The sequence below is a fragment of the Chroicocephalus ridibundus genome, chromosome Z (assembly GCF_963924245.1).
Source record: "Chroicocephalus ridibundus chromosome Z, bChrRid1.1, whole genome shotgun sequence".
In the NCBI taxonomy this organism is placed as follows: Eukaryota; Metazoa; Chordata; class Aves; order Charadriiformes; family Laridae; genus Chroicocephalus; species Chroicocephalus ridibundus.
In genome coordinates, this window is record NC_086316.1 from 73,255,977 (window position 1) to 73,271,563 (window position 15,587).

General features: G+C 45.3%; 1 protein-coding gene across 5 annotated transcripts; it reads left to right on the plus strand.

Annotated features, from left to right (window-relative positions):
* Positions 1 to 817: 817 nt before the first annotated feature.
* CAPSL (calcyphosine like) lies at positions 818 to 15,065 on the plus strand. Of its 5 annotated transcripts, XR_010069079.1 has the most exons (6): positions 818 to 1,130; positions 4,878 to 5,014; positions 5,875 to 6,052; positions 6,960 to 7,169; positions 14,652 to 14,819; positions 14,947 to 15,065. XR_010069079.1 is itself a non-coding variant. In XM_063320267.1 (5 exons), the coding sequence occupies exons 2-5, from the start codon at positions 4,878 to 4,880 to the stop codon at positions 14,751 to 14,753; spliced, it is 627 nt and encodes a 208-aa protein (XP_063176337.1). In that variant the 5' UTR covers positions 818 to 1,130; the 3' UTR covers positions 14,754 to 14,933. The 5 variants fall into 5 exon arrangements, 4 of the variants coding, with proteins under 4 accessions (XP_063176337.1, XP_063176338.1, XP_063176339.1 ...); XM_063320267.1 differs by lacking the exon at positions 14,947 to 15,065 and having other exon boundaries at positions 14,652 to 14,933; XM_063320268.1 differs by lacking the exons at positions 14,652 to 14,819; positions 14,947 to 15,065 and adding an exon at positions 11,036 to 14,072.
* The last annotated feature ends 522 nt before the right edge of the window (positions 15,066 to 15,587 follow it).

Genomic DNA, 15,587 nt, shown 5'->3' on the forward strand with positions numbered 1-15,587 from the left:
CCTGTCGATGAAAGATAAGCAGCCCGCCAGGATGCAAATGTTATTACTCTAGTAATTGCCTAAAATAAGTTTCTGCTCTTGTCAGGAAATGATGCACTTATTCGTTCTTGCTCGGCGTTTTATCCATGGGCAGAACTGGTCTCCCTCTAAACTTCCCATGCGCTCTCACACTGACTTGTACGAGGTGCCATTGCCATCAGCCCTGATCCTGCGTGTTCAGCCGCCCGAGAGGGCCAGGGAGCGTAGCACAGGCTATTTTTTACCCCTAAGGAATCTATCAATACACTGATTCCTTCTCCAAGTGTTACAGTGTGTCACTGGTAATGTTTGCAACCTTCCACAGGCAGAGTTTTTAATAGCAGTGTCTAGACAGACAGCAATTTTTCTTCATCATATGGGTGTTTAACCCTTTCAGTTTTCTTCTTGCTGCAAATAAACACAATCTCAGTGTCTCCCCGGAGGTCCTCACCACCAGCAGGTCTTCAAAACTGCAGTTAATCAGCGGGGAAAAAACATACACCAGCATCTCGTTTTTTGTGAAACACAACCGACAGGCTGTTACTTATTTTCTCCTATTGTGTTTTGAGGAAAAGATTGAACCAGGAAGCTTTTTCCACCCTACCAACTAGGGAGCAGAGAAACGTGCTATCAAAAGGTAGCCATGCCCAACGAGGATGTGATGCTGCTGCTCCCTCCTGCAGGCATCCCCGGGCATCTCGGTGTCCCCCACCTCCCCGGGGCAGCCCGCCTGGGCAGGGAGGAGGAGCAGGCGTTGGTTTAGAAAGAGGTTAAATAAAAGGACTCTTGTCACCCGGCGGCGATCGCTTGGGGGAAGCAGCGTAATCGCAGGTTGGGCCAGCCGCAGCCACCAGTGTCACCGTGGAGACGGGCTGGTAAACTGCAGGCCTCCCAAAAAAGGGGGGGGACGAGGCAGCCGGGTGTGTAAACAAGTAAAACGAGATGGACCAGGAAGCTCTGCAGTGAGCCCACGGCCCTGCATCCCCTCCGCTTGCCGCCCGAGCCTGACCAGAGGCCGGGAGCGGGGAGGCAGGGGGGGCACGACGCCGTCCCAGCCCCCTGACACCTCCCAGGTCCTGGGTGGAAACCCCAGGCGCAGGATAGCATTGCAGGTAAAGCATTTTCTCTCTTGTTTGCTAGCTCGCAGTGAGCTTCTCCGACCAGTTGAGCCTGCAGCTCAGCCAAGAGTAGGGTTTTCTTAATATACATATAGCATTACATATATATTTTGCAAAATATATGTATATGCAGGCATATGTAGGCAGAGGGGAGGCTGCGGGTGGCTACGGAGGGGTCAGTGTGGTTGGGAAGCCAGATTTTTAGGGAGGCATTTAGATGGTTGCCAAATACTGACTCAGTTTTTGTGCTTTTAATAATTTAATGGAGTTATTAGGAAAAAAACCCAACGGTGTGCAATTGGTTTAGGCCACTTAATCAGTTCCCAGGCTCTCAGATCTTCCTCTCAAGGGTGGTGGATGACTTGTGCGTTTGGCCGGGACAGGGGTTTTCAGCAGCCTGCGGTAATCCAGAGGCTAGTGTGGGTTTCTATCAGCCACATCGGGGTGTTTTTCAGCGTTTTCAAGGGGGGCTTTTGGGCTCAGCTGAAGGATAGTGTCCAAACGAATGGTGCTGAGCAGTAACGTATCTTAGATTAAATCTGGCTCTTTCCAGGTTTAAGCTTCAGGCTTAAAGGGATATAAAGGGATCGTTTTGCTGAACAGCCTAAGGTTTTTCCTGGAAAAACCCAACCCAAAATTTCAGGTTTCGTGTTTGTTAAGAAGAAATGCAATCATTTCTGTTCAGCCTGCACAACACAACATTGCCCATAGAAACAAACAATGCTGAGAACGTGGGGTGGTGGAATTGCTCATAGCCCAGGCTCTTATGCAAAACAAAACCCTCTAGTGTCCAGAATTAAATTAACCAGACCCTTTTCCATTTCACTGTGGGAGACATCTGATGATCTTGGAAGAGACAGAAGAATTAAAAACATGCAAAATTATAGTTAGGATCTCTCCTTGTTTTACTAATGATTATTAATACATAGCAACTTTGTTATGAATATAGCAGAGAACTGTTATATTCAGCAAATCCTGACTGTATGTCTAGTTACTTCACGTTACCCAAAAAGAGGCAAAAGCAAAATGAAAGGAGAGAGAAGACAGTAGATGAATCCCTGCGAATCCTCCATCATTGCTGTGATTCAGGATCTGTTTTTTTATCACAGTACAGTACAGTCTTTCAATAGCCTGGGAAGGGTTTATCTCTAGCTTAACCTAGCAGCCAACAGAAATATAGAGGTGGTAGAAATGTTATTATGGACCAGACTTATGTGTACTAGGGCTTATATTTAATTGGTTTTCTGTATTTATTGAATGTATAGAAAGGATTCTCAAATGTGCACTGCTGTGTGACACAGGAAGCCAGGTCATGTTTTAGTGGAATATGTCATTTAAGTGCAATCTCTTTATGAACAGACTATAATTGCTCAGTTTTATGTAACACCATGGTGATGGTAATTTTGTTGTTGAACACTTTAGAGAATGTAGATTTGCAAGGAGAATCAGAAATATTTACTGTTAGTGTTTTCAACCATGATGCACGGTGAAAAAATGACATTATCTTTGCCTGTGGTATTGATGAGATTCTTGGAGAGCTCTGTCCCACCTCAGAAGGAATACTGGAAAAAATCAGAAAAGTTCAGGAACAACAGCAGAATTATCTAACATCTGGAAACTCATTCTTTAGTGAGAGTCCTAAGATCTGCCTAATTACGTAGCCAAAGAGCATTTAAAGGGGGCCTACAGTCTTTCATCTGGTAAAAGAAAGTAAAACAGCATCTAAAGATGGGGGAAGATCACTCTAGGAACAAAGAACATATTTTAAAAAGAAAAAGATTGAATACAGGAACAACTTAGCTAGAGATGGTGAGTTCTTGGCTGGAAATGGTTTGAGGTGCAGAAGCGAACTGTGTACTTACTGCAGAGATAACTGAGGACTGGCCATTTTCAGTGGCTTTTATTGAGGCACCGGAGATCATAATAGATGTCGTATCAGATGATCCCTCTCCAGCCTCAATTCATGAATCTCGCTGAAGCAATTATTTGGTGCCCGTTGCGGTATACTGGAAATGAGCCTGAGGCAAAGAGCTCCCGTCCTCTTTGCGTGGTGTGTGTTGGTGTGGATTTTTGTAGGGTGCAGTGGAGGTGAGTTATGTCATCATTGGGCTCAGGTTATGTTTGCATGGTACTTGTAGACCTATATAAATACATAACATAGTATAGAGACATACTGCACAGTGCTATGCATGCGATATGCACTCTGTATGTAAACACATAGGCATTATATATATAAGCTATAGCACATAATTATATAATGTAAATATAATTTGCACTGTGTTTATGTAACCTCATAGTATTTTATATTCTTGCCAGCTAAACGTCTCCCCTTAAGGACAGGTCATTGTTTGCCTAAAACATTTTTGACTGCTGATCTCACATAGCTGTAAGGTCTTTCTGGTCAGTCGTTAATGAGTTCCCAAAAGAACGTTGCTTGTTCCGGCTGAAGCAAAAGCTGAAATGGTCTCTTTTCTACCATGCTGGACTTCTGCAATATGCCAGTACTGAAACAATTTTGGGGGACAAAACCATTTTATTTTTCTGTTTTTCCAATCCCAGCTGGTATTGTCTGAAGGGGTTGCAAAAGTCAGCACAGGTGATGTTACCGCCTGCCATAGCCAACGTTCTGTAGGCTGGAGCAGAGCAGCTAAGATGAAACAATTTAATTCCACATTTTCCAGAAGTTTTCTCTGACTGTTTCAATTCACACAGCTGCATGTGCAATGGTAACAGCATTGGAACTGCAACATGCATTGATGATGCCTCCTCACAGAGCTGCCCATCTTCTTCATCTCCCCATCCCTCAGCACCCTCACCAAGTCCCCTCCGAGTCAGGGCTCTGCTGTAACTCAGCCCAGCCCTTCCATATGCACTGTGGCCTGGTCCTGTCGTGCTTTAAAGGCTGGAAGATATTTTGGGGGCCTTTGTGATCTGCAGACCCAGCAGCCAGGATAGGGAGCAGCAGTCCCGTCCCTGAGCGGGTGCCCAAGGGCCAGGATTTGGTGTGCCCCTAAAACATCAATATGGCCATGGGCAGCCCTGCTGCTCTTAGCACCAGGCATAAATATTCTCTGTGAGAGGGAGTGACCCTCTGCCAGCCCATGTGTGCTGCTCTTGGTGGTGCTATTGCAGTGCTGCAAGTCCATGGGCTGGTTTTCCTACTTTTAATTTCACTGTCTTCCTCTGAGGGAAGCTGGAAGGCTTGTGTGCCTGTTGGCAGGGTCCTGAAATCCTGGGATGCTAAATGCTAAATTAATTTGTTCTCTGGTTCTGTTAAAATAGCACAAGTTGTCATCCATACATGAGGTCAGCTCTTGTGTCGATCACCGTTGCTTAGATGTGCGATGGCATCTCCCTGCTCTGGATAATTGGGACTACAGTGGAAGAAAAGCAAACATAAGGAAAAGGTCCTCACTCAGGACAATCTTTACTCTCACAGCTCTACCTGTGGGGAATGCTCACTGCAAACATGGACAGGCTGAGGAGGCTCGGCAGGGCTGCTGGGCGTGCAGAGGCTGACGGATGGCTGAGCTCTCCTTTCAGGTGGCCCATATGGGCAATGTCCCCTTCTGATAGAAGGATATAAGGAAAAGGAAACAGAGAGTCAAAATGAGTCCTCATGAGAGAGTTGCCAGCACCTAGCAAGGCGGGGGATTTGGGATGCTTAGTATACTAAGGCAGGTTTCAGCACTCTGCCTTGTGGATGTGAATCCATGCCGTATGAGTGCTTTGGTCTTCCAGATGCCGGGCACAGCAAGGCATGACCGAGAGATGGCAATCCAAGCCAAAAGAAACCTGTCCAAAACCACTGACCCCGTGGAAAGACTTCGCCTGCAGTGTTTAGCAAGGGGATCTGCAGGCATCAAAGGACTTGGCAGGTGAGTCTAAGCCAAATCCATCATTCAGCCTGATAGTTTTAGCTGCAGGAAGCTCACAAGCTAAGCAGGGAGTAGAACTTGAGTTTCCTAGTTCCAATGCAAATGCCACAACCCACAGAGCCTGGGCTTGAGGCTCCTGTGTTTTGGGAGACAGGACTTACCTGCTCTCCTGGTGAAGGACTGAAGACCATGAATCCCTCAGAGGAAGGTGCTTCCTTGGGGCCCTGAACGACTCCTGCCAGGGAGAGAGGGAGAACATAAAACATATCTCTCCTCTTGGTATTTTCTATAATTAAGTATCTCAATCCTAGGGATTTTGTGCTTTCGTTCCTTTGGGGTGTGATTCCCTTGTGTGTCATGATCTATCTGTCTAGTCTATGGGTGGCGTCTAGACTCTTTCTGCAGTCACCACCCTGAGAGTGTGGGTCACCCCATCCCCAGGAAAGGGGAGCTGGACCACAGATTGAAACCCCTCCTGGTCCTTGTAAACCACAGAGGGATCCTAGGTGACCAGCTGGAACTTCATCTACATACCCGATTTTGAGATGGCTGGATGTATAATGAATAGGAAGAACCCTTCAGTTAAGGTACCCTTCACCTCATTTAACTTCAGCTGTGTAATATTCAGCCACACAGTTTAAGCAAGTCATCACTGCTGTCAATAAGTGTGGGTTTGGTTTGAGGTTTTTTTTGTTCGGTTGGTTTTTTTCCCCCTCCTTCTTTTGCTTTTTTTCGCAGAAGACTGCAAGTGGGAATTGTTATCTCAGTAAGGTGAACCTGTGCTCCAGCACTGTGCTAAACCACTGCAGCATTCTCGAGGGTTTCCTGTGCATTCTCCTCAAATTGCATATTTTTCACAGGGTATTTCGGATTATGGATGACGACAACAGCAGGACCCTTGATTTCAAGGAGTTTGTGAAAGGATTAAATGATTATGCTATGATGATAGACAAGGAAGAAGCACAAGAGATATTCCGGATTTTTGATAAAGATGGCAGCGGAACAATTGATTTTGATGAATTTCTTGTTACACTGAGAGTAAGTCTGGGAATTTATGTCATTACTGCATTAAATGTAGAAAAAGCCTTGATTCATCATTAGCTGAACATGAAACACAGCACTGTTTTTCACCTTAGTAAATAGCAAAATTAGCAAAAAAAGGGTCAGTAACTCCTGAGAAGTTAAAATAATCTATTTCCATCTAAACATTCTAAAGGGGAAAATCACCCTAAACCTATCACCTCTGTGGATAAGAAAGGTCAGAAGCCAACTTGTCTCTGCAATTTATTGGCAAGGCATAAGGCTCCTTGCAATTTAGAATAGAATAGAATAGAATAGAATAGAATAGAATAGAATAGAATAGAATAGAATAGAATAGAATAGAATAGAATAGAATAGAATAGAATAGAATAGAATAGAATAGAATAGAATAGAATAGAATAGAATAGAAGCAAATAAATGGGTTTGAGTTTGGGGTTTTTGTTATATGAATTGCTGCCTTGATTTAGGTACCTAAATTCCTATATTGCAATCCAGCTACCTACATGATTCAGTCCATTAAACTCATGTCTTTGTCCATCATTTTATGACACTCCTCCTTATAATATAAACTAATCCAGTGGTGGCTTTCCCTAATGAACCACGGTGTTACTGATTTTGTTTGGAGCCTCTTTTAAGAAAGACAATAGCTAGTGCTTACAGTAATTAGTAATTTCTTGTTAGAATTATTTAAAATTAGTAGAATAAAAAAGTGTTCTAGGTAGCGTTTTCTTTCTTAATGTCCATTTACTATCGTATTGATACCTAATAGCCTTGATCACCCAGCTTTTTCGGTGATGTGATATGCCTTCAAATAGGTTTACTATTAACAATAGCAGTTACTTAGATTTAGAACTGGGCAAGTAGTTGGCAGAAATACAATGATTCCGTTAATATTTCTTTACAGCCTCCAATGTCGAAGGCAAGAAAAGAAATTATCATGCAGGCATTTAGGAAGTTAGATAAGACTGGAGATGGTGTCATAACAATTGAAGACTTACGGGGGGTGTATAATGCAAAGCACCACCCCAAATACCAAAATGGAGACTGGACAGAAGATCAAGTTTTTAGGGCCTTTCTGGATAATTTTGATTCGCCCTATGACAAAGACGGGAAGGTAAGTGAAACACCTGATGTCAAGCCTTGAAATCCCCGTGTGACTTAGCATTTGACTTAAATTCTTAAATGCGAGAGTGATCGCAGTACCAAACATGCATTTGTGGCACATTTATGGGGGACAGTAAAAGAGATGCATAACTCTCTGCCTACAACTGTGAGCCCAGCTTCCTTACGCACTGGGAGGCAATGGGGCTCTGCAGGATGTGCAACGGTAGACGTGAGGTTGCATTTACAGGCTTGTAGCCTTAGTGCTCTGCTTTCGTAGGTTACTCCGAGTTTATCTTCAGACTAACCCACACGACTGCTGATTTTCTGGGGCCACTTAAATTGGAGGATTTTTCACTTCTTTGGAGAACAAATACCAGTATCCAGTTCAAAAGCAGGTTTCCTAATATGTGAAATACTTTGCAGTTAGTGCTCTCCAGTATGTGTAATTACTGAGACACTTGATTTGGAAGTCACTCCATAATAGAGACAGATTTATCCACAGAAAGCTGGAGGGAGGGAGGGGTTCAGGGGAGCTGCCACCAGCTGTGTGCCTTAAGGACCCCCTTCCTGCCCTCCGTCTCCTCTCTCTGGTGCAAGTGGACACCCTCTGTGATGGACTTCTTATGCATCTGCTTTGTAACCATCTCTGAGTCAAGCATGCTTTGCTTCCCCTTGCTACATGTCTGCAAACTTCTTTGGTCTGAACTTACACATGTCTGACCAACTGAGAGCAATTGTGGATCTCCACTGTTCACATGGTGATATTCTCAGTCCAAGCTGCTAATAACAACAAATCATGTAAGGCTTCATCAGCGCTTTGTGGAACTTGGCACTTCTGAGGTTGCATCCGGGTTTTCATGGCAGCTCTACACTCCTGACTCCTACTTGTCTAATGGGTGGCTAATACAAATCCTCCACTTGTTTTGTTTCCAACAGGAAGGCTCTCAGTTTGTAGGGAGATAATAATTTTTATTTCCCTTGGGCATGACTTTGTGCTTGGTAGATCTGCATTTCATCCCTTTTTCTGTTGTGTCATCCTCAGAGGTACCAGTTGTGTGAGTTGTCCCCTTCCTTCTCTGCACCAGTGGTGATGTCTAGCAAACTCAAGCAAAATGTTCCTGCTTTTTGTGCTGAGGTCATACATGAACAAATAAATCAAGTCCCCAGAATGATCCCTGGCAAGCTCAGGGCCTTGTACCCCACAAACGCTGCAGTGTTTGAGCTTATAGAAAAGTTATTCTGAGCACCTAGCTCTTGTTCAGCAATCCTAGCATTAGCCCACCCAATTGCAGTTTCTTCTGAGAACTGACTGTGATTTTCCTGTGCCTGAATCAGAGGTCACTAATGACACCGATATGAGCTGAAGACCTAAAGTGTTTTTAGCAGAAATGCCTCAAGGTCATCAGAAAGGTCCTCTTCGCTGTGGTCATGCCGAGTGGCTCTGAAATAGGCAGGGTCAACAAAACTTGTAATCAGTTCCTGATGGTAGGACAGGCTACAGGGTTCACTTCCCCTCGTCTCATTGTACTTAGCTCGCAAATGCACAATGCAGTAGGAGCAAATATTTTTCTGCGTCACGTTTATTCAAAGAATGACATGTACGACTCGAGTTAAGGCTTCCCAAGAGACATGTACTGCTTGTATCTGCTCATCTGATTACTGTTTTTTTAATGGTCATTTTAAAACCAAGTCAACCTCAAAACACCCATGAAAGATATTAAAAACTGTTAGGTAGTTGAAAGAATGTTTACTTCTTTAAATGAGACCTGTTTAGAGCAATGATATTTTCTCTCTAGTGGATGGATATAAAGCTTGTAGCTGTCTCTAGGCTGCACTAGAAACCCCATCCACTTTTATTAATGATAATACAAAGAACCAGGTTATAGCATCTCTGGAAAAAAATGCATTAAAACATTTGTCGTCTTGAGAAGCACTGATTTTAACTTCAGTTCCTGGTAAGGTTTTTTTAACTCTGCAAGTTTCATTTCCATCCAAGTGTTCCTGGACAACAAGAGCTCTTATTTCTAGCAAAGAAATGAACTTGTGCAAATTTTCAGTGTCTTCATTCTTCCTGTTGGATTCCTTTTCGCTAGCAACAAGGTGAAATAGCAGGTGTTAAGTTTCACCTACAGTTTTTCTCAATCTGTGATTTTGACTTACCATGGCATTAAAAAAATAAAGATTCATTTTGCTATTTTAAATCCTTCTGTCTCAGGTCACAACAGAAGAATTCATGAACTACTATGCAGGAGTCAGCGCTTCAATAGACACAGATGTCTATTTTATCATCATGATGAAGAATGCGTGGAAACTCTGATCATATCATTAAAGGAGCAAGAGTTTACTTCCCCCTTTTGTAGGTTCCCATGATTAAGTGTATGCACAACAAAACTCTCGCTTTCCATAATAAGAGCTTCCAGTAACTGTGCCAGTTACAGTCAATCTGCAGAATTGATTCCCGGATGCTTCGGTAGGCTCAGCCTCAGGGGATCGGAGCATAATGAGAGAGCATATCTGGCACCCAGCCACTCAGCAGATCTGTCCCTTTTCTCCCTGCATCCCTGACACGTCTCTTCTTTTCTGAGACGAGCTGCTCCTTTTTTCTCAGACATCTGCAGTAGGTCCCTGTGGCTCCTGAACGTATCCCCTCCTCCAGCGTTAGATACAGCTCTGTTCGACAGAGGATGCAAGAGGAGGAAACTGAAATGCTCTGGAAGGGTGGTGGTCTGGGGCAGACTGTTACAAACATGAGGAAGCCTGTCCCAGGAGGATCTCACAGCCCTCTCACCTGTAGCACTGCAGCTCCTTGGCTTCTTGGGTCTCACTTGTGGGATGGAGCAGCTGCTCAGCTCTGTGCTGGGAGCACATGAGTTCCCAATGCTGAGAGGCTGGAGGGAGAAACAATTCAAGAAGGGAAGGCACCGATCAGAATAAATGCAAAATGCTCTTTAGAGCCCTGTTTTCTCCCCGGCTTACAACTCAGCATACAGGCATCTTTCCTGTGCGTGACTTCTTTCAAACCTCTGTGGGCCTGCTTGTAGCTTTTTTCCCTTTTTGATTTCTTTCTCTTTGTACTGTGAGATCATCTCAGTAATATTTTTCTTTAAAGGGCATACATGTGTTACAGTATTTTCTTCTTACTGTTCCTGGAACATTTATTTGTCTGGTAGCTGTTGTCTGTACACAGCTACACCGAAAGTTGCTTACTAATGCTTTTTATTTGTACTGGTTTATGACCAAGCTATGACTTAAGGGAACTTTCTGGAAACTCAAGAACTTGTAACTTTCTTGTCTTGTCATTTTCTGTTTCTGATGCTGAAAAAAGGATGGGAACCTGCCCTCCTGGGCACACCAATGAGGCTGTCTTTGTTCTGAGATCTTCCGTTCTTTCCCCGTACGGAGAGTGGGGAAATGGTGTACAAAGGGAACTGAAAAAAAAAAAAGGAAAAAAAGAAAAAAGAATTGGTTGTGTGTGTGTGCTGTCTAATTATCCCTGCCTTGGTTCCTTTTCTTTTTGTTGTCTTCTTTCTGCTTCTCCCGCATCATTTTGCTGCTCTCCCAGACTGAGATGCTGCTGCTGTAGCAGCGTAAATGGCTTGTGTATGGCAGCATTTGCTCCAGTTCAGGCTGGCAGCCGGCTAAAACAGTGCGGGCTTATAGACTGGGCTTTCAAAAGAGCTCGACCGATGAAGTCTCAGCTTGCTCTTAGCCTGGGCTGCTAACAGTTCAAACACCGAAGTCCTGAGTGCTTGCTGCTCTGGTCCTGCGCAAACTCCCCTTCCGTATTGTCCAGCCATGATCTCAGTACAAGCAACAGGTGCTTGCAATTCCTTAGTGAGGGCTGTGCGAACTCAATTATTTTCTTTGTTCTGTAAGCCTCCAGAAATTTACATGCTGGCTGACACTGGAAACTGGTGGAAAGAATCTCTGTGACTGCCAGCCGTCGTAAGAGGAGCCTTTACTTACTGCGATGCTACAGAAGTGCCAACATACCTTACAAGAAGAACAAACTTATTATCAAATAGAGGCTATACTTGTCTTGGCAGCTTGCATATAGTGTATTTCTTTCTCATTTATTAATTGGCTCCACAACAGGGTGTCATGTTATCTGTCTTCTGTGTTTCAAATAAAAAGAAAGTTTTGTGAATGGACTGTGGCAGTCACAAAATGAAAAAACAATTTCCTTCTGACACGCTATCTCATGTCTTCAGACCCCACAGTGATCTGTTCTGCTGACATTTAATCAAGTGCAGTGGAAGTTTTAATCTGAATAACTGCAACCAGTTTGCCTTTTCAGTGCTCACCCTTTCCAATTTTACTTAATCCCAAATGCAACGTACCTTTTCCGAAGGGAGCATTGCTACTGGCAGAAGCTTCGACACCGGCCTCTGGGCAAAGCTCAGAGATCCAGGGTGAGGTTTCTGCACTGAGCTTGACTGACGGGGTTGCGTGGGGGGAACCCGAAGGACACGAGCCAGAAGAGCCCACCCTGCGGGCGAGAGCCGCAGCCGAGGCCCCGCTGGCACCCCTGGAGCAGCTCCCAGCTCCTCGTGTCTGCCTGCGTGCGGACCTCCTCACTCGCTGGGTGTGTTTCTCAGCATCGGGAGGACATTTTCCACAACGGTCAAAATAGGTGTGGAGCGCGTTTCCCAGGGCAGGTTTCAGATTCCTTCGAAGTCAGTGGCAAAGTTTCCTTTCACTTCCGTGGGAGCAGAGCTGCTCCTGGAGCAATCTGAGTGAAAACTGGCAGCTGCAGAAAAGGTACACCGCTTTCAGGAAAAAGAGATGGTCTGGGAAAGAGTAACACGTGATTTTTCACTTGTAATCAGATGCTGTAGAACAGAAATTGGAATCTGTGGGGTTTTTTTTATTAACTTGATTAACATGTGTGCAAATTCATGGAACAAACGCAGGCATTGCATTGACTGGTAGGTAGGAAAATGTCTCCTAGGAGACACACGGCCATAATGACACACTGGGCACACTCCTGAGACTGAGCGGGAGCCCTTTGCAGAGGTTAAAGGCAAGTCAAAGGGATTTGAACCAGACACGAAGGAATGTCAGGGCTAACAGTGGGTGCCCAGGGTTGCCCTTTGCCGCTTCAGCTTCCCCGTCGGCGGGGGCTGCTGGGCTGCCATCTGGGAGAGCCAAACATGAAGCTCAAGTGCCCGTGTTCAGCTGCAGGCTGCCGAGTGCTGGTTACAGGCCCAGCAGATGCTGGAGATAGATGGTGCTGCAGGCTGTCCTGCCAGCCTGTGGTTGCAGAGCGCACATGGCAGATACCGGGAGATAGGTGGCAATGCACGCGATCATATCTGGCGCTGGCATCAAGATCGTCAGATCTTGGTTGGTGCTTCGTGTTCGAAGCACTATTTCTTCTTTCTGATTGTGCAACAGACGCTAAACAGGATGGCACAAACCATAGGAACATCTGAGTCTGCAGGGCTGTGGGCCAACACCAGAGGCGAAGGTTTCCCCTGCACCTTGAGCTCCAGCCCACCCTTGTCAGGGCTGAGCTCTGCCCTCTCCGCCGGGCAGCACCCTGCCTTGCTCCAAAAAGGCTGGTGGAGCCCTGTGGTCCCTCACAGAGGGAAAAGGCTCCCTTACACCTCCCCCAAAACTCTGCCCGCCCTCCCCACCTCTACCCAGGCCATCAGAGCATCTCTGTGACACCCCCAACTGGGAGAGCAGAAGGCACGGGGGTGGGAAGGCAGGGGACAGCCTCTCCCTCCGGTGTCTTCCCCAGGGAAAGGTGGCACTCCTGCAGCACCCTAAACTGCCTTTTCATTTTGCCCTTTGTGTCGCTTCATGTTTTTGTCCTGGAGGGTAAATTTCTGGCTTGGTACGGTCCAGAATTGTTGTTTCGCTCATGCTTTCTCCTGCAGCATAAATTCCTGGTTCAAGCAACTGAGTTTTGATGCAAGCCCCACTCACTGGCATATATTCTTGTAGTTAGACCAGAAGGTGTATTCAGTGATCGGCTTCATTTTGTTGGTCTCCTGGCACAAAGCTGTCTTGGCAGAGGCAGATGGAGGCAGCTGAGGTTTTTGCAGACGAAACCACCTGCGCACATTGCTGGGTAAGAGCCGACTTTTGCCTTTGTGTAACAGCTTTTACCTGGTACTGCCTCAAACCTCTGCAGCCGCGTGGGCAGAGCAGAGCTTTGCCATCCCAGAGCTGGGCTCGTGGCCTCCGCTGTCACTGGCTGGCAGAAGGAGCGAGACCAGTGATTTTTTTTGCTCTCCCAGCTCCTGTCCTCCACATCATCATCATCACCAGCTGCATGCTCCGCTTCCCCTGGTGAAACAGATAACGCCGACAGCAACCTGCCACCCTTGGCAGCTGCCCACTTTCTATGACTTTCGCTGTGATCATAGTGTTTCTCTAGAAACCCTCTCTCGTAGCCAGCTCAGGAGGAAGGGGTGAGCAGAAAGCAAGTTTCCTAGTGGGCTGGACTTAACGCCAAGTCCTCAGGTGGCTGAGAGAAGCCTCGGTACTTGAAGCAGCCCCTGGCCATACTGGTTTTCTCCGTGATTTCAAAGCAAGCATTGGTTTTGGCTCCCCAGCAGAGGCTACAGGAGGCAGGAGCACTGTCAGATGCAAAAGCTGGTTTGTACCCAACCCCAGGTATGGCAGACCCATCTCTGCCGAAACCTGGACCCACACTCCTGCTGGCTCGCAGCGTTGCCACTGATCCCAACGGGAGCTGCAGCTGGAGAGTGGGGATGGGGTCCAGACTTTATTGAAAGCCTTGGCAAGCAAGAAAAATGAGAATAAAAGGAAGAGCAATGTTTTGTGAAAGTTAATTCAAGCCTGATTTTCTGTGGAAAAGCAGAGATTGTGGTAAAATGTGAGCAATGTTTATTTTCCAGAGATAAATCTCTTCTTTTTTCATGGAAAAAAATGATTTTTTTTTTTTTTTTTTTTACTTTCAGCATTCAAAATTTATTGGTTTGTTTTTTTGTTTTTTTGTTTTTTTTAGCTTATATACATTTTCTGGAAAAAAAAAGGTAGCAGATTACTTTAGAAAAATTTCTGAATTTGTGACATAGATTTATTCCTTTAGACATTTCCACCAATATATTTCTACATTGTTTCTCGTTTTTTATTGCTTGACTAACTTTTGGGGCTTTTTGCATTCATTTGGTGATGGTGCCCGTGTTGGAATAATTTAATTTAATTTAATTGTTTAATTTCCATCAATATCTACCAATAACCTGAATAACTTTTCTTATATTCATTTTTCCAGGACATAGAGACAGCTGTGTCTCCTAACTCAAAACACTCAGTCCCTTGACCTCAGCGTCATTGGACCAAATGATGTGAGAGAGCTTGCTGCAGCAACACATCCTAATGTCAGATGATGGACAGTCTGATCTACAAATCAGACTTACCTGGGAGATGCAAAGGAGGGTTCATGTTACATAAACACCTTGCTTTGGGCCGCAGTATAGCCATCACACATTGTAAACACTGTTTTTCTCATTCTTAGGTTACAAAAGATGAATTTTTGAACTACTACTCTGGAGTCAGTGCTTCTGTGGACAACGATGCCTACTTCATTTTGATGATGAAGAAATCCTGGAAACTCTGACTTTTGCTTTCATTTGCCCCCAACTTCTTCGGCACCAGAGACTATAAAGAAGCGAAACACAGCCTAGTTTGTTGCGGGTTTGATTTTTTTTCCCCAGTTCCCGTCTGAGCAGCGTTTTCAGAGCTGTGTGATTTGATGACACCAGCAAGTGTCCCAGTGCTGGACTCTGACATGTGGCTTCATGTTTCAACAGGTGGCGCTTAAAAGCCAAGGAATCGCCAGCCTTACTGAAACGCGGAGCTGCCGAGTGAGCAGAGGGATGAGGCAGTTGCTAAAAATTAGCAATTGCGTTTCCCGGCATCATCAGTTGTTTTCTTGCGTGTCTGTACATTAGATTTGTTTTGCCAATGACCTGTTACACACAGGACTACTAATGTGGGAGGCTTCATGATCACAGTAATAAGGAACAGTTTGACCTTAAAATAATGCTTCACAGAGATGGCAAATGTCCTTTATGTTGCATTTTAGCTGCTTCTGAAGGATAGCTTCAGAAGCCCACAACCAAAGAGATACCCAGCTAAAGCCAAAAGCATATTGACTAAAAACCTGCTGCCGTTTTTCCCTGGGCTGCAGCACTGCAGTATTGCTGTATAAATACAGGCCGTTGAGTCAGTGAACACTGTTGCTGGGAAGCCTAGAAGGGGCTGAACTCCTGCCCTGCAGAAATACCTTGCCAGCATCCCCAGGTCCCTTGCTGCCAGAAGGGGTGGCTTCATGGTCAGCTTGTGCCTGCCTAAAACTTCCCCGAATTCAGCCACGTGTCCCCGCAGCAGCGTTGGCCGGGCCAGCACTTCACTGTTTATTTCATGGCCCAGACTTCACTGCACATCACAT

Coding starts and splice junctions, on each gene's coding strand:
- CAPSL (XM_063320266.1), top strand. CDS start 4,857: ATGAGTGCTTTGGTCTTCCAGATGCCGGGCACAGCAAGGCATGACCGA. Junction 6,053..6,959: donor AATTTCTTGTTACACTGAGA/GTAAGTCTGGGA, acceptor ATTTCTTTACAG/CCTCCAATGTCGAAGGCAAG. Junction 7,170..9,374: donor CCTATGACAAAGACGGGAAG/GTAAGTGAAACA, acceptor CTTCTGTCTCAG/GTCACAACAGAAGAATTCAT.